The sequence below is a fragment of the Symphalangus syndactylus genome, chromosome 2 (assembly GCF_028878055.3).
Source record: "Symphalangus syndactylus isolate Jambi chromosome 2, NHGRI_mSymSyn1-v2.1_pri, whole genome shotgun sequence".
Lineage (NCBI taxonomy): Eukaryota > Metazoa > Chordata > Mammalia > Primates > Hylobatidae > Symphalangus > Symphalangus syndactylus.
The window spans coordinates 12,692,395-12,707,955 of NC_072424.2; the positions used below are offsets into that span (position 1 = coordinate 12,692,395).

The 15,561-nt window shown below is 40.1% G+C and overlaps 1 protein-coding gene and 1 long non-coding RNA gene across 3 annotated transcripts in view; one reads left to right on the forward strand and one right to left on the reverse strand.

Moving 5' to 3' along the window:
• Positions 1–15,561, reverse strand: part of EDRF1 (erythroid differentiation regulatory factor 1) — a 47,976-nt gene that overhangs the window by 2,026 nt on the left and 30,389 nt on the right. For both annotated transcript variants that reach the window (XM_055245728.2, XM_055245738.2), the window contains 5 exons: positions 15,055–15,213; positions 14,738–14,887; positions 12,496–12,649; positions 9,156–9,271; positions 8,214–8,365 (listed from right to left, as the gene is read on the reverse strand). In XM_055245728.2, the coding sequence (XP_055101703.1) occupies positions 8,214–8,365; positions 9,156–9,271; positions 12,496–12,649; positions 14,738–14,887; positions 15,055–15,213 (731 nt within the window). The remainder of the gene's footprint in view (positions 1–8,213; positions 8,366–9,155; positions 9,272–12,495; positions 12,650–14,737; positions 14,888–15,054; positions 15,214–15,561) is intronic.
• The window catches only part of LOC129464622 (uncharacterized), a 52,053-nt gene continuing 46,468 nt past the window's right edge, over positions 9,977–15,561 (forward strand). Inside the window, exons 1-3 of the long non-coding RNA XR_010115469.1 lie at positions 9,977–10,091; positions 11,584–11,622; positions 12,533–12,686. This is a non-coding gene — a long non-coding RNA (uncharacterized lncRNA). The remainder of the gene's footprint in view (positions 10,092–11,583; positions 11,623–12,532; positions 12,687–15,561) is intronic.

Sequence of the window (15,561 nt, forward strand, 5' to 3'; positions counted from 1 at the left end):
TGCCTTTAGACATTTCTCCCCTCCAATTCCCACTTATTTTATCAGGCAAATCTCCTCCTGCCTTCCCCCAACAACCACAGTACAGCAAAAGTGACTGTTCCAAATGCATTCCCTATCTGTAATCTGGGCCTAAGATTGGCTATATTTTAGTTTTGCGGGAGTTAAGTCACAAAACCTTTGGTAACCTTATAGAAAATTTAAATTACTGACAGTAATCAAGGCATTAGCACTTAACAATTAGAAAAGGCATTTGAAAGATGAATTATTCTTTGTGGACAATGACATCACACTGCCATTTTATTAATAGTTGGGTGCCTAAAGATGATGGCTGCAGGGATCATAAACTTAAAATCTTTTGATCTGTCCTAACCATAACTCTGAATTTTAAATCTTCATCTTCCAATTTCTACAAATCATGCCTTCCTTAATGCATTCTTATCAGCAGTTTCACTGACCTATGACCCCTATTCCGAGGGCTCCATCATCTCACAGGCTTTTTCTTACATTCTTTCATCTCCCTTTTTACGAATCTTAACCAAATATTAAATGTACACATCTAATGGGAACAACCCATGAATCTAAAGGACCTGTTCTTAGCACTGCAGCAGAGAGCTCCCTGAATCTTCAGAGATTACTTCTACTTTTTATGGTATTTCATTACATTAAACACCAGAGCCACCAAAATGTCAAGAGGCCTGGATCTGTGAAAGCAATGAATATTAAAATACAGTAGAAAAGTAAATTCTAAATTCAAAACGAAAAAAGAAAAAACCTTTGGCCTAACAAACTGCTACTGCTAGAATTTCTAGCAGGTCAATGCCAATGCAGTTGTCATATGATGATGAAATGCCTGCATCACCTGAAAATGAAAACAAAAATTTTTTTTAAACAAATAAAATGCATCTTTCGCTCTAATTCTACAGGAATCTAATAAACTTAAGATTTTAATTATTAAGCCTTGTTTATTTTTTTTGCCAGATGGCATGAAGTGGAAAAAGCAGTAGTCAAAAAATAAAACAAAAATTTATTTAACATGGCCTCTCAGTATCTGTGGAGGACTGGTTCCAGGACCCTCCAGGAAACTAAAATCTGAGGAGGCTGGAGTCCCTGATATAAAATGGTGTAGTATTTGCATTTAGGCTGCGCACATCTTCCTATATACTTTAAATCAACTCTAGATGACTTATAATACCTAATACAATGTCAATGCCATATAAATAGTTGTTATACTATACTGCTTTTTAAATTTGTATTATTTTTTATTTATTTAATATTTTCAATCTGTGGTTGGTTGAATCTGTGGATGAAGAATCCTTGGATACAGAGGGCTGATTGCATTTTCTTTCTTTTAGGTCTCATTCTGATTTCCTTCTATAGTGCAAAAGAGAATGTTCATGTATTCACTGTGAAACAACTAAGCCTATGGCAGAGGATATTTTCCTCTTAACAATAAAATTAGATGTTTTCATTTGCACATCAGTGAAAAATGAAATAGTCACTGACTTAGTAATTAATATTTTTGTTTTGAAACTTGTCAAAGTGTTTATTTTATTAACACAGTATCACATTTAACAGTCTAATAAACCTTTAAATCAATATAAATTAGCTAAATAAGATTGTATGCATCATGCATGAAAACTTTAGATTAAAATAGTTTTCAGCAGAATATTAATAACCTAAATAAACAGAAGCTTAGAAAACCTTCCATTAAAATAAAAATTACTTAGGTCATACATATGACTGTTACAATTATAAAAGATAAAACTGAAACTATTACCTATTACCAATTACTCAAATGACTGACTTGTAAAAAATCAATGAATCACTTTTTCTCACGTATCATATATTTATATTGCCATCTTGTGGAAACCAGTACAAATTTAAAAACTTTACCCACTGCTGTTAGAAAAAGGCAAGAATTCTTTCCAAGCCTTGTTACTATATGCACTATCTGCTCTGCCTTACGGCTCTTCAGAAAGATGGATGTCTCTGCTAAATTACAGTGAGTGTATCAACACTCGCTGCTGTGTACCACAACCAGGATATGGTGCAGACACTGTGGATTAACAACCAAATTAGGCTGGGCGCGGTGGCTCACACCTGTAATCCCAGCACTTTGGGAGGCTGAGGCGGGCGGATCATGAGGTCAGAAGATCGAGACCATCCTGGCTCACACAGTGAAACCCCGTCTCTACTAAAAATACAAAAAATTAGCCAGGTGTGGTGGCAGATGCCTGTAGTCCCAGCTACTCGGGAGGCTGAGGCAGGAGAATGGCATGAACCCGGAAGGTGGAGCTTGCAGTGAGCCGAGACTGCGCCACTGCACTCCAGCCTGGGTGACAGAGCGAGATTCTGTCTCAAAAAAAAAAAAAATAAAACACACACAACCAAATAAAAGCTCTCCTTAGACTATAGAGAATTATTCAAAAGCAATTTTTTTCTTTTTTTAAAAAAGATGGGTTTTGCTCTGTCTCCCAGGCTGGAGTGCAGTGGTGCCATCATAGCTTGCTGTGGCCTTTAACTCATGGGTTCATGTAATTCTCCTGCCTCAGTCTCCCAAATAGCTGGGATCACAGGTGTGAGCCATGGCACTTAGTCCAAAGGCAATTATTGAAAGAAGTTTCTATTCATGGTGCAGAACTGGAAAAAGTCTCTGGCTCAAGCAGGGCAAACTACAAGGTCATGGCTCTTCTTAAATCCATGAGAGAGGTGGGGCAGCCAACTAGCCTGCAATCTAAGGAGGGACAGGCTGATGCAGGGAGAGAAAGGACAGTCCTTCCTTACCCAGGGCAGATGCAGCCAGATGCCAGTAAGCATTTAGCTAAAATAGTGAATGAGTTGGTGGGGGCCCAGTGAGGCTGGTGAGAAAGTGTAGGGCCTCTGTGGAGTCAGGGGGTTCACATCTTCTTACTGGCTTTTCTCCAAGGACCTCACCAAATGCCCACATAAAAGACCAGTGAGAATCCTGACAGAGTGACCCTCCTGGTGTAGACCTATGACAGGGTAACAGCAACTGCTATGGGAGGGACTGGCAACCTCACCTGGACCCTTCTCCTCTATGAAACAAAAGCCTCAGTGGGGGTGGGGGAAGACAATGAACCCTGTCAACCTTAGGGCATCGGTTAAAGTCAGTGAAGAGAGGGGAAGGGAACAGAAAAAACACTCTGAAGGGTTAGGTGGGGGTGCAGGAGCAGTGGGAAGGCCACACTCCTGAGACTCACGGACAGGAATGTCTGCCTAGACTGAGGCTTAAACAACTATGGAGTCCTTGCTGACTCCCTGCTCCCTCCCAAACAGGCGAAAAGGCACTGAAGGACCAGTGACAGTGGAATACGGCTGGAAGAACTGTGAGAGTGTAAAGACAGACCCTCTCTAAGGTGCAAAACAAAAGAAACACCTAGAGTTGAAGGTAGAGAAGACACTAAGAATCATCTTCTGCAGATCTGCTCCACCCTACACATGAGGACTGTTAGGAAAACCTGAAGCCTGTGGTACATGGAAGGTAACCATCGCAATAAAAAAATCTCAACCACAGGTCAACTCCAGGCTAGAAAAATGGATTCCACTTCCCACACTAAAGCCGTAGCAGGGGGAAAGTACAAAAAATTCCAGGCAAAAAAAAAAATTATTTCCCTTGGTCTCTACTATCATACATAAGATGTCCAATTTTCAACAAACAAGAGATACATGGAAGGCAAGGAAAAAACAACATACTTCCAAGAGACAAAGAATCAACAGAACCAGCTAATTATGACACAGATGTTGGAACTATCTCATAGGGAATTTAAAAGGACTATAATTAGTATGTTCAAGACACTAATGGACAAGGTGGATGCCACACAAGGTCAGATTGGTGATTTCAGCAGAGAGCTGGAACTGGAAGAATGAACCCAGGGCAATTGCTAGAAATGAGGAACATTGTAACAGAGACAAAGAATGCCTTCAAAAAGTTCAACTGTAGATGACACAAAACCAAGTGAGGAATCCATGAACTTGAAGACAGTTCAACAGAAATTATCCAAACAAAATCACAAAAAGGAAAAAAAGGTGTCAAAAAAACCAGAACAGAATATCCAAGAGCTGTGGAACAACATCAAACAGTCTAACATAGGTATAACGGGCTACAGAGGAGGAAAGAGAATGGAACAGAAGAAAGAAAAACGCTGAAGCCAGGGGTAAAAGCCATCCCGACACACCCAAGCCTATCACAGTCAAACTGCTGGGGGGTGGGACGCCTACAGGCAAGGAAGATGCATTTTCTAACAGATGAACAAAAGCAGGAAACACAGCTGGCTTCTGGTCAGAAAACACGCAGGCCAGAGACAATGGAGTGACATCTCTAAAGTACTGAATGAAAAGGACTGTTAACCCAGAATTCTATACTCTGCTCAAAGATCTTCCAAGACTGAAAAAGGAATAAAAACTCTCTCAATTGAAAAGATAGAATTCATTGCTAGCACACCTACGAATGCTAAATGCTAAAAGTTTTTCAGGCAGAAGGAATATGATGCTAGACAGAAACCTACACAAAAAGGTTAAGAGTACTGAAATGGAATAAATGAAGGTAAATAAAATTTCCTGTTCCCTTTCATTGCTCTTAAAGATAACTGTATAAGGTAAAAACTAGTAGCTGTGTGTTATGTGTTTATAACATACGTACAAGTAAAACATATAATAACAGTACAAAAGACGGGAGGAAGGAATTGGGAGTCTACTGTTAGAAAGTCTTTACAGTACGTGTAACGCAGTATCATATTACTTGAAGGTGGCCTCTCATGAAAGATTAACAATGTATACTGCAAAATCCTAGGTCAACTGCCAAAATAATTACAAAGTGGTACATCATAAATCAATAGTGAAATAAAATGGAATCACAGAAAATAATTAACAGAAGGCAGAGAAAGAATCATATTAAATGTGAATGGTCTAGAGATACCAATTGTAAGACTGGATTTAAAAAGCAAGACCCTTGGGCCAGGTGCAGTGGCTCATACTTGTAATCCCAGCACTTTGGGAGTCTGGGGAAGGTGGACTGCTTGACCCAGGAGTTTGAGACCAGCCTGGGCAACATGGCAAGACCCCATCTCTACAAAAAATTTAAAAATTAGCTGGGTGTGGTGGGGCACACCCATGGTCCCAGCTATTCTGAGGCTGAGGTGGGGGATTGCTTGAGCCCAGGAGGTTGAGGCTGCAGTGAACTATGATCATGCCACTGCACTCCAGCCTGAGTGACAGAGTGAGACCTTGTCTCAAAAAAACTAAACATAAAAATAAGTAAATAAAAAATAAAAAGCAAGACCCAACCATTGCCACCTATAGGAAACCCAATTTTAATATAAAAGACATACACAGAAAAAGACATTAACCAAAAGAACGTTGAGTGGCTATATTATCAAAGAGGGACATCTGTAGTAATAAGGAGGTCAGTTCTCCCAGATACCACAATCCTACGTGTATGTACCTAACGGAGCTTCAAAAACACATGAAACAAAACTGACAGTGCTGAGAGGAGAAACAGATAAATCCACAAGCGTAGCTGGAGACTTCAACACTCCTCGCTCGGTAAATTGATAGCAGTAGACAGAAATTCAGTGAGAATATAGAAGACCTGAACAATACTATGAACACGCTTAACCTAACTGACATTTACACAATGCTTTACCCCAAACAGCAGGACATGCAGATTTTTCAAGTACACATGGAACATGTGCCAAGATAAACCATATTCTAGGCCATAAAACAAATCCATGCAAACGTGAAAGAAGAGAACACACACAGTTATGGTCTCAGTACATAACAGAATTCAACTAGCAAGCAATATCGAAAGATAGCTAACAAGTCCCAATATTTAGAAACTAAACAGCACACTTCAAATAACAAATGGGTCAAAGGAGAAGTCTCAGGACATCAAATATTATTTTGAAACAAATGAAAACGAAAATATACAAAAATATATGAGATGTAGCAAAAGCAGTGCTTTAGAAAAAAAATTTTTGGCAGCAAATCTTATATTAAAAAGGAAAAATGTCTCAAATTAGTAATCTAGGCTTCCACCTTAAGAAACTAGAAAATGAGCAAATTAAGTCCAAAACAAGTAGAAGGAAGGAAATGAACGGCAGAAATTGATGACATTTAAAAGAAAGAAATAATGAGGGGAAGAAACAGTTCGATCAAGCCAAAAGTTGGTTCTTTCAAAAGACTGGAAAAAAAAAAAATCGAAAACTTCTAGCTAGAATGACCAAGAAAAACAGAAGGATTACCAATATCAGGACTAAAAGAAGGGCTATCATCACAAACCCCCTGAGACATGAAAAGGATAATAAGGGACACTGTGAACCTATACACTTGACAATTTAGATGATGGACCCTCATTTCTTCAAGAAAAAGACACACTGTATCCATGAGAAGAAACTGAACTCACTGCTGAAAAACTTCCAACAAAGTAAACTCCACGTTAAGAAGGTTTTACTGGTAAATTCTACTACATGTTTAATGAAGACATAGTACTAATTCTATACAATCTCTTTCAGAAAACAGAAGAGGGAACATGAACCCACAGACTTTATGAGGCCAGCACTGTTCTAATACCCAAACCAGACAAACCCATTATAAGAAAAGTGGGCTGTAGACCACTATCCCCTGTGCATAGACATAAAAATTATCAACAAAATATCAGCAAACTGAATCCAGTAATACATAAAAAGAATACTTCATCACAACACACTGGGATTTATCCCAGGAATGCAAAGTTGGTTTAACATTTGAGGAATCAATGTAATCCACTAAACAAGGCTAAACAAGGGAAACCATGTGGTCATCTCAATAAATGTAATAAAAGCATTGGACACAAATTCAATATCCATTCATGATAAAAACACTCTTAGCAAATTCAGAATAGAAGAAAACATCCTCAACTTGATAAAGGCCTCTACAAAGCCCCACAGCTGATATGAGGCTTAATGGTAAAAGACTGAAAACCTTCTCCCTGAGATCCTGAGGAATTGGGGGCAGGGGCAGGTTGACCGCAAAGGGGACAGCAGGAGGAAATTCTTGGAGTGACGGAACTGTTTTCTGTTGTAACTGTGGTGGCAGGCACACATCTATATGCATTTGTCAAGGTTTGAAGAAGTATACACCACAAAGAGTCCATTTTACTGTATATAACATAAAAAAAAAACAGACAAAAATGACCTGTACCCTAAGATTATAAACTGGTAAAATATACATAAGATAACTGGTAACAATGGATATATTAGGATAAATGGTTTTCATTTCCTTTTCTGTTTTCCAAATTTTGTAATATGGCCAGATTGCACTTATATTTAAAAACAAGCAAGGCATATCATTTATATTACTTTCCTGATCTAGTATTTACTACTGAAATTTCAAATTACATCAATAATGCCAAAATAACAAACTCTGGCAAAAGAATGTTAAGCGTAACAAGATGACCCGGGGCCATTAGAACATTTCTGCGGAGGTGTGCGCTCTTCTCTCCTGCTTCTGTGTTCCGTCCTCTACTCTGCAGCACACTTGGCCCTGGGCATCAAACTCCAGTCCAGACTCTCCATTAATGACAACATTCAGAAGCATCACTAGAAACACAGATCTTCATTCCAGGGTTATTCATCTCCCTCAAGGAAAACATTAACAACAGAGTATTTGCCCTTAGGCAGCAAGATTTCTTTCTTTCTGTAATTTCAATACATAGAAGGCTTCGTGGAGAGGGTTCTTAACTAGTTTAACAAGTCAAGAAGGAATGCCACTTAAAATTCTGAACTATCCACATAGAAGACAAGACAGAATACAACCTATTTTTTCTTTTTTGTTCTTTTTTTTTTTTTTGAGACGGAGTCTCACTCTGTTACCTAGGCTGCAGTGCAGTGGTGTGATCTCAGCTCGCTGCAACCTCCACCTCCTGGGTTCAAGCGATTCTTGTGCCTCAGCCTCCCCCGTAGCTAGGATTAACAGGCGCCTGCCACCATACCGGTTAGTTTTTGTATTTTTGGTAGAGATGGGGTTTCACCATGTTGGCCAGGTTGGTCTCGAACTCCTGAACTCAAGTGATCTGCCTGCCTCGGCCTCCCAGTGCTGGGATTACAGGTGTGAGCCAACGCGCCTGGCTCCTAGTTTTTCTTTATAATGTTAGTAGAGAAAATTTTTATAGGTAGGGTGCTGGGAAAGAAATTCCTACAAATAACCACTTAATTTACCTTGTTTTCTTTTTAGTTGAAGATAGCAGTTTAATGGACTGAAGGAGAAGAAATGACAACCGAGACTCAAATATACTGAGGAGTTTCATCACTTCTTCTCGATTGAGACTAGGAGAAGCATCAGCAGCTGCAGCGGCGTCACTACTCTTAGGCTAAAGACAACAAAAAGTTACTTTACTCGAGCTACCCAACAACTGTAGTTTCATACCATATCAAGTGATGGAAGTGCAGTTTCATTCATCCAATAGATTTTTAACCCTAAACAAAACAAACAAAAAGCACACCTATGATCATTCTGATAGACTAAAACACATAATTAAAATGTCTCGGCCCAAATAGGCACTTTTGTAGAAGAAAGTAATCCTGACTTTCCAACATTAGACACAACGCGGAAATGTACAGTACCACACAGGATTTGACCAAGCAGGGCTAGGAGAGCAATAGGTGGGTGCACCATGGGGGCTTCAGGGAGCTTTTAGCAACAGCAGAAGGTAACATGAATGCCGGAATGCCCAGAAAATGAGAAATTCCTTCCTGAGGAGCCTGCTTAGGCCCATTCACCATTCAGCTGCTCCCAGGCAGTCTAGTGGAAATTAGAAAAGAGGGCACAGGCCTTTTCTTTTAAAACATAAAACAAAACAAATTCCCACCAACAGCAACAAAAAAACTTCAGAGACTTTGTAATTTGCTGACTATGGTCTTGTTGAGATATACTTAAAAAATATTTTAAAATACTTGCAAATTGAAGAAAGGAGATGAATAATTCTACCAGGCAAATATAACAAATCACTGTTAAAAATGTTTTAGTGCATAGGTACATGTGTGTGTATATACACACACACAAAACATACACACACACACACATATAATATGCCCACTATATACATTCACCATGTAGTTTAAGACACACAAAAACCAAAGACAGTCATTTTCTCCATTTACCTGGCCAAATTCTTCTACAAGTTCCTTCTGGATAAGCTGGAATGCGTGCTCGGTTCTCACCATTATATCAAGAGCCCCAGATAGTGTTTTCAACTTTCCAACATTGCTATTCTGACCTAAAGTGTTAAATACAAAATGTTCATTTCTTTAATATAAATCTAGAAACCCATCTAATGTTAATGTATTAATGAAAATTCAGACTTTCAAAATGCTATAAAGGAAGCTAATGAGAATCTTAAATCTTCTAAATCCAACTTCTGTCTAATAATATTCCCTTAACAAAAATACTAAGTCTGGACAAAGCAACAAATAATCATTGTTTCCCTGCCTCACCATTTGGTTTTGTCAAGACAGGCTACTTTTTTAGAACAGGAGCCTTAGGAAAAGGGACCAGCGCAAAAGAGTCTCCGGCTCGAGGCCCACCTCACAATTTACCAGTTGTGTGGTCAAGTCACATAAGCACTTAGTATCAGTTGTCCTATCTGTAAAATAGTTTATTACATCTCTGTTCAAAGGCAGGAAGTCAGACCAGATGAACAAGGTTTTGTTTTATTCTAGAGCCTTCTAAATAGAATTTTTCTACAGCTATCAGGTACTACAATACACCTTTGCTCCTGTTCTCCTAGAACTCAATTCTGTGCGGTGGTGTGCAGTAGAGGATTAATCTTGTACAAACAGAGGTTTAGTCTTTGTCCTTGGCTCCCAGAAGGTAATCACTAAGTCCTTGAAATGTTCTGCCTGGTAAGAATGCCTTTGTTTACCTGGGGGGCCTTGGGTCACAATGGATAGCCTAACAATGGGATTTCCTGTGGGGACTTTGGGCCCCAGGGTAACAGCTGGACCTCTGGAGGCACTGGAGACAAAGATCAGCCACATGGCAGTCAACCATGTCTATGTGACCAAGTTCCAGTGAAAACTCTGGACACCAAGGCTTGGGTGAGCTTCCCCAGTTGTACATGTATTGATTTATACACTTGGTGAGAACTGTCATGCATCACTGCCGGGGTGAGTTAGCACTATCTGTAACTCCAGTGGCAGAGGAACTGGGAGCTCCGCACTTAGAACTCTTCAGGACTCTGCCTCCCGAGCCTCTTCCCTTGGCTAATTTTAATGTACATCCTTTCAATGTGAGAAATTGTAGCTGTAACCAGACACCTTTCAGTGAGTTCTGTGAGTCCTTTAGCAAATTCTCAAACCTGAGGGTGGTCTTGGAGACTGCGGACAAACTTGCAGTTAGTGTGAGAAGTGAAAGTGGTCTTGGGGACTCCCCAACTCTGCAGGTGGGGAGAGAATAACTGTTGCCTTCTTCCTTTAAAGCATAATTCCACACTTTTTAAACAACCTATTATCTTTAAAATCAATGGATAAATGTGACTTCAGCATAGATTTGGCATCTGGAAGACAAGCTATTGCTTATGTATGAAAGTGTTGTTGGGACAAGCACCAGACAATATAGACATTAGGAAGGGAGATCTGAATCATATGTACCAGGAAAAAAAAAAAAAACTGGATAAAATAAGATAGAATAAAAGGTGTCACAACCTAGAGCATTTATTAACATGGCTTACAAAACCCACAAACCTGGCTAACAAAACCCTCTAAAATATTTACATTATTTTCTAAAGTACTCATAGTAGTAAAACATTTAAAGGAGGGAATTAAACACACTTATCATCTTAGCAAATTTGTCCCAGTATCTTCCAGCACTTTGGGAGGCTGAGGCAGGAGTATCACTTGAGCTCAGGAGTTTGAGACCAGCCTGGGCTTATAACATAATGAGACCCTGTCTCTACAAAAAATTTTTCAAAAATCAGCGCCTGTGGTCTCAGCTACTCAGGAGGCTGAGGATCACTAGAGCCCAGATGGTCAAGGTTGCAGTGAGCCATGACCATGCCACTACACCCCAGCCTGGGCGACAGAGGAACACTCTGTCTCAAAAAAAAACAAAACAAAACCCCAACAACAACAAAAAAGATGCTTGATCATTCTAAGGAATTCAAACTTGACAGAATATTCAAAGGTGCAAGTGAAAATTGAAGATCACTCTCCCCAAAGCTTCCCCACATAAAGAGCTACTGTTAATTCTGCTGACTGTCCCGCACATCTAGCCATGCATTATATGCCAGCAAAAAATTAATTTCAGTAAAAACCATTTTTAGAAACTGTTTTAGATAGGTAATACTAATACATTCCCCAAATTTACAAGGTCCAAATGGGTATGCAGCGAAACCCCTCCTCCTGGCTTTCCAGGTTTCCTCCCCAAAGGGAACAATGTTACCAGTTTCTTATGCATCCTTCCGGGGCTACTGTATACCTATGTAAACTAAGTCATACAGATTTAAAGTATTAACTTTATTTTACAGCAGACTGCAAATCTAAATGAACTGCTGCACTTCAAATAATTGTTTCTTCTTTCTTTACCACACAGGAGATATTTCTTAAAAGACTCCTCTGCGGGAGAGAACAGGTGAGCAAGAGGGAGAGGGGGAGAACTTAGGAAAAATTATTAAGTGGTTGAAGTATCTGCTTACTCCATGCCATGGACAATAACATAAGAAAGCATTCTCACTTTCACCCTTCTCTATCTCCCGACTTATCTTTACCTCAGTCAGGCTCTATAGAAGTGTCTGTTCTGGAACCACAATCCAAGGGTCAGTTCTATGTTTAAAGGGTTCAATAAGGCCCACGACTCCTTTACTGTTGCCTCTTCATTCCCAAATTTTTCATGCCTATTTAAATCTTTTTTTTTTTTTTTTTTTTTTTTTGAGACACAGTCTAGCTCTGTCACCCAGGCTGAAGTGCAGTGGCACGATCTTCGCTCACTGCAACCTCCGCCTCCTGGGTTCAAGTGATTCTCCCACCTCAACCTCCTCAGTAGCTGGGACTACAGGCCTGCACCACCACAAACGGCCAATTTTTGTATTTTTAGTAGAGACGGGGTTTCACTATGTTGGCCAGGTTGGTCTTGAACTCCTGACCTCAGGTGATCTGCCCGCCTCAGCCTCAAAAATTGCTGATATTACAGGCATGAGCCACCGTGCCTGGCTGATTGAAATCTTTAACTGTCTAAATTTATTTGTCAATTTTTTTTCCAAATTAGGGGTCATGGGCCATATCTCAATATTTCTAGTCACTGAACATAATCTAATACATTTCTCTAAGTTTTAAAAAGCACTTCAAAAAGTGTAGAGATTTCTCCTCCTCCCTACCCAAAGTCATTAACTATGGGGCAAATTAAAAAGAAAACAGTATTATTTAGATTCACAGGCTTGCCTTACTCTAAGACAATCCAGCACTAAGCCAATGCATACATATCTGAGAAATGAAAAGTAAGACTTACTGGTCATCTGAAATTCAGCAAATGCTACTCTCTCTAGCTGTACTCTAAGCAGTTCGCAGGGAGCATCTTTCAGCAGCTGAAACAGCTTTGCGGCCTTGCTGTAATGAAGATCTGCCAGCACTCGGTGTTGTTTCCTAAGGTGTTCATCACCAACCTAGAACCAAACCAAAACAAGCAACACATCCTTCACGGTAACTACTTCAGGCTTCACTAAGTGCTTCTTAGTTATTTTTCCCCCACCGTGGGTCTTACTAGGTCTTACTAGTTTTAGCTTTTATATTTAGGTCTATTTCCTTTTTTTTTTTTTTTTTTTTTTTTTGAGACAGGGTCTCGCTCTGTCACCCAGGCTGGAGGTGCAGTGGTGCAATCTTGGCTCACTGCAACCTCCACCTCCTGAACTCAAGCAATTCTCCTGCCTCAGCCTCCCGAATTGCTCGGATTGCAGGCACCCACCACTACTGCTTGGCTAATTTTTGTATTTTTTCGTAGAGATGGGGTTTTGCCATGTTGGCCAGGCTGGTCTCGAATTCCTGACCTCAAATGATCCGCCCGCCTCGGCCTCCCAAAGTGCTGGGATTACGGGCATGAACTGGAAAAGATTTCTTTCCACTTCGCCTTAGGAAGTCCTCAACCAAAATTCAGGTTTGCCCAGATGGCCTAATATCCTGAGGGCAAAAGCAAGCTTGAGGGTGCCAAGACGATTCAGTAGAGAAGTAGTCTTTTCAGCAAATGGTGCTGGAACAACTAGGTATCCATATGCAAAAGAGTGGGGAGGCCTGGGAGGAGGTTGCAGTGAGCTCAGATGGTGCCACTGCACTCCAGTCTGGACAACAGAGCGAGACCCTGTCTCCAAAAAAAAAAAAAAAAAAAAAAAATCTTCTCCGGTTTAAGCTGTATCTCAAAAGATGATACTTTTCAGGATAAGGGCAACCCAGAAGTAAACTCATGCCAAAGGGACTGTAAGGTAAGTAGTCTTACCTTACAGGGGGGAAGAATCAACAAAACAAACAAAAAACATCACCGAGAAACTACAGGCCCAAGAATCGCAGCAGAAGCCAAGCAATCTCTCGGAAGGAAGCGCCTTTATCCTCGGCCTCAGATTATTCTCAGAAATACAGGCATTTGGGCACCAGGATTCATGTACAATACTGTTGGTACTAGATTATTTCTAATAGCATCAAACTGGAATAACCCAAAAATTCAGTAATCATAGACTAGATAAATAAACTACGATATAGTCATTTAAGGACTACTGAGCTCAGAAAATGAACAGCTACATGTGCCAACACAGATATATCTCAAAAACATGATGTTGAGTGACAGGCAGTAAGCCACAGAACACCAACAGCGGATTCGTTTTCCCATGCTCAACATGGAGCACAATGTAGACATATTGTTTAAATGGCACAGCACAAAAAAGGCACAGACACAGCAGAAAATTTAGGACAGCAGTTCACCCGAGTGGACGTCAAGGAAGACACACCAGGGAGGGGCACACGGGGGCCCTCTGGAGGATTCTTCCATTCCTCAACCTCCAGACAAGGGACACAGGGGTTTCCTTTTATTCTGTGAACTGTACGTATGTTCCACATGTATTTTTTCTTTTTTGAGACGGAGTTTCGCTCTTGTTGCCCAAGCTGGAGTGCAATGGTGCGATCTTGGCTTCCCGCAACCTCTGCCTCTTGGGTTCAAGCGATTCTCCTGTCTCAGCCTCCTGAGTAGCTGGGATTACAGGCATGCGCCACCACCCCTGGCTAATTTTGTATTTTTAGTAGCGATGGGGTTTCTCCACGTTGGTCAGGCTGGTCTCGAACTCCCGACCTCAGGTGATCCGCCTGCCTCAGCCTCCCAAAGTGCTGGGATTATAGGTGTGAGCCACTGTGCCCAGCCTGTATTTTCATATATATGCTCTATTTTACAATAAAAGATGGGAGACTAGTACTGTAAAACTGGCACTGAACCATTACTATAAAGTCTACCTACATTTAAAAAAACCTAAGTAACACACCCAGGCAAACAGGTAAGTTCACAAACTAAGACCTAATCAAGTAGAGTAGAAAAAAATATATGGCATAGGTGAGAGGGAAAAACAGCTACACTACAAGTTTTTCTAAAGTAGCTAATTAACATAGATTGCATTTAAAATATATATGACCATGTTAAAAAAACAAAAACAAAAACAAAAGCACCCAGAACACTTTTAAACTGATGTGGCACTGTACTTAACTTGGACTGACAATACCTGATTCCTCAGACAGCTGTGGTACATGGAGGCCAGCCTGTGATGGATGGTTGCAGCTCGATACTGACAAAGGGGCTGTCGAGCAGACACTGAATCCACATCGCAGTATTTCAGGGACTTCATCATGGCCTCACTGACTTCTTTTTCAATCTGTTTATTTTTTTGAGGGGGGAGAAAAATAAGCTCGTAATCTGACTGTAGGAGTTTTTAAAACGTTTAAATACTGCTTATTAAGGAAAAGACAACACATGCTAAATATTTGTTAAACAAGGGAATGAGATTGAGAACTTATTTTATAATCCAGCAAATATTATCACCTGCTCCTGAGCTTTTCTAGATAACGGAGCATAATCTTGCTGTAGAGTTGCCATAGTAAAGTAAGTAGTGGACAATTCCCAGTTCACTGAATCCCAAACAGCTGGGTGTATGTCTCGTGTTCCCAATGACCTTAGTGCTTTCAAATAGTAATCAATAGCCTGCAAAGGAGAAAACAGTGTACATTTCTGACTCAGCTTAAACATATACCAATACTGCATTAAAATAAAACACACTTCACAACTACTCAGATGTTATTTAATTTTGGGATAATTTATAAAGGGACAGTATTATGAGGAAATGAAAAAACTAAGTCAATGAAAATATTTCAGTGAAGAAAGTTATTCTGAGTAGACTGAAGACCACTCTGTGTTCCCATCTCAAGGCTACAAGAAGCCAGTCCATGCTGCTGACTAGGCTGACGATGAGGAGGCACTTGTTTCCTTTGTTTTTTCTTTCTAAATGAAAATTACAGTTTATACAACTAGTAAATTAGATTAAAAACTTGC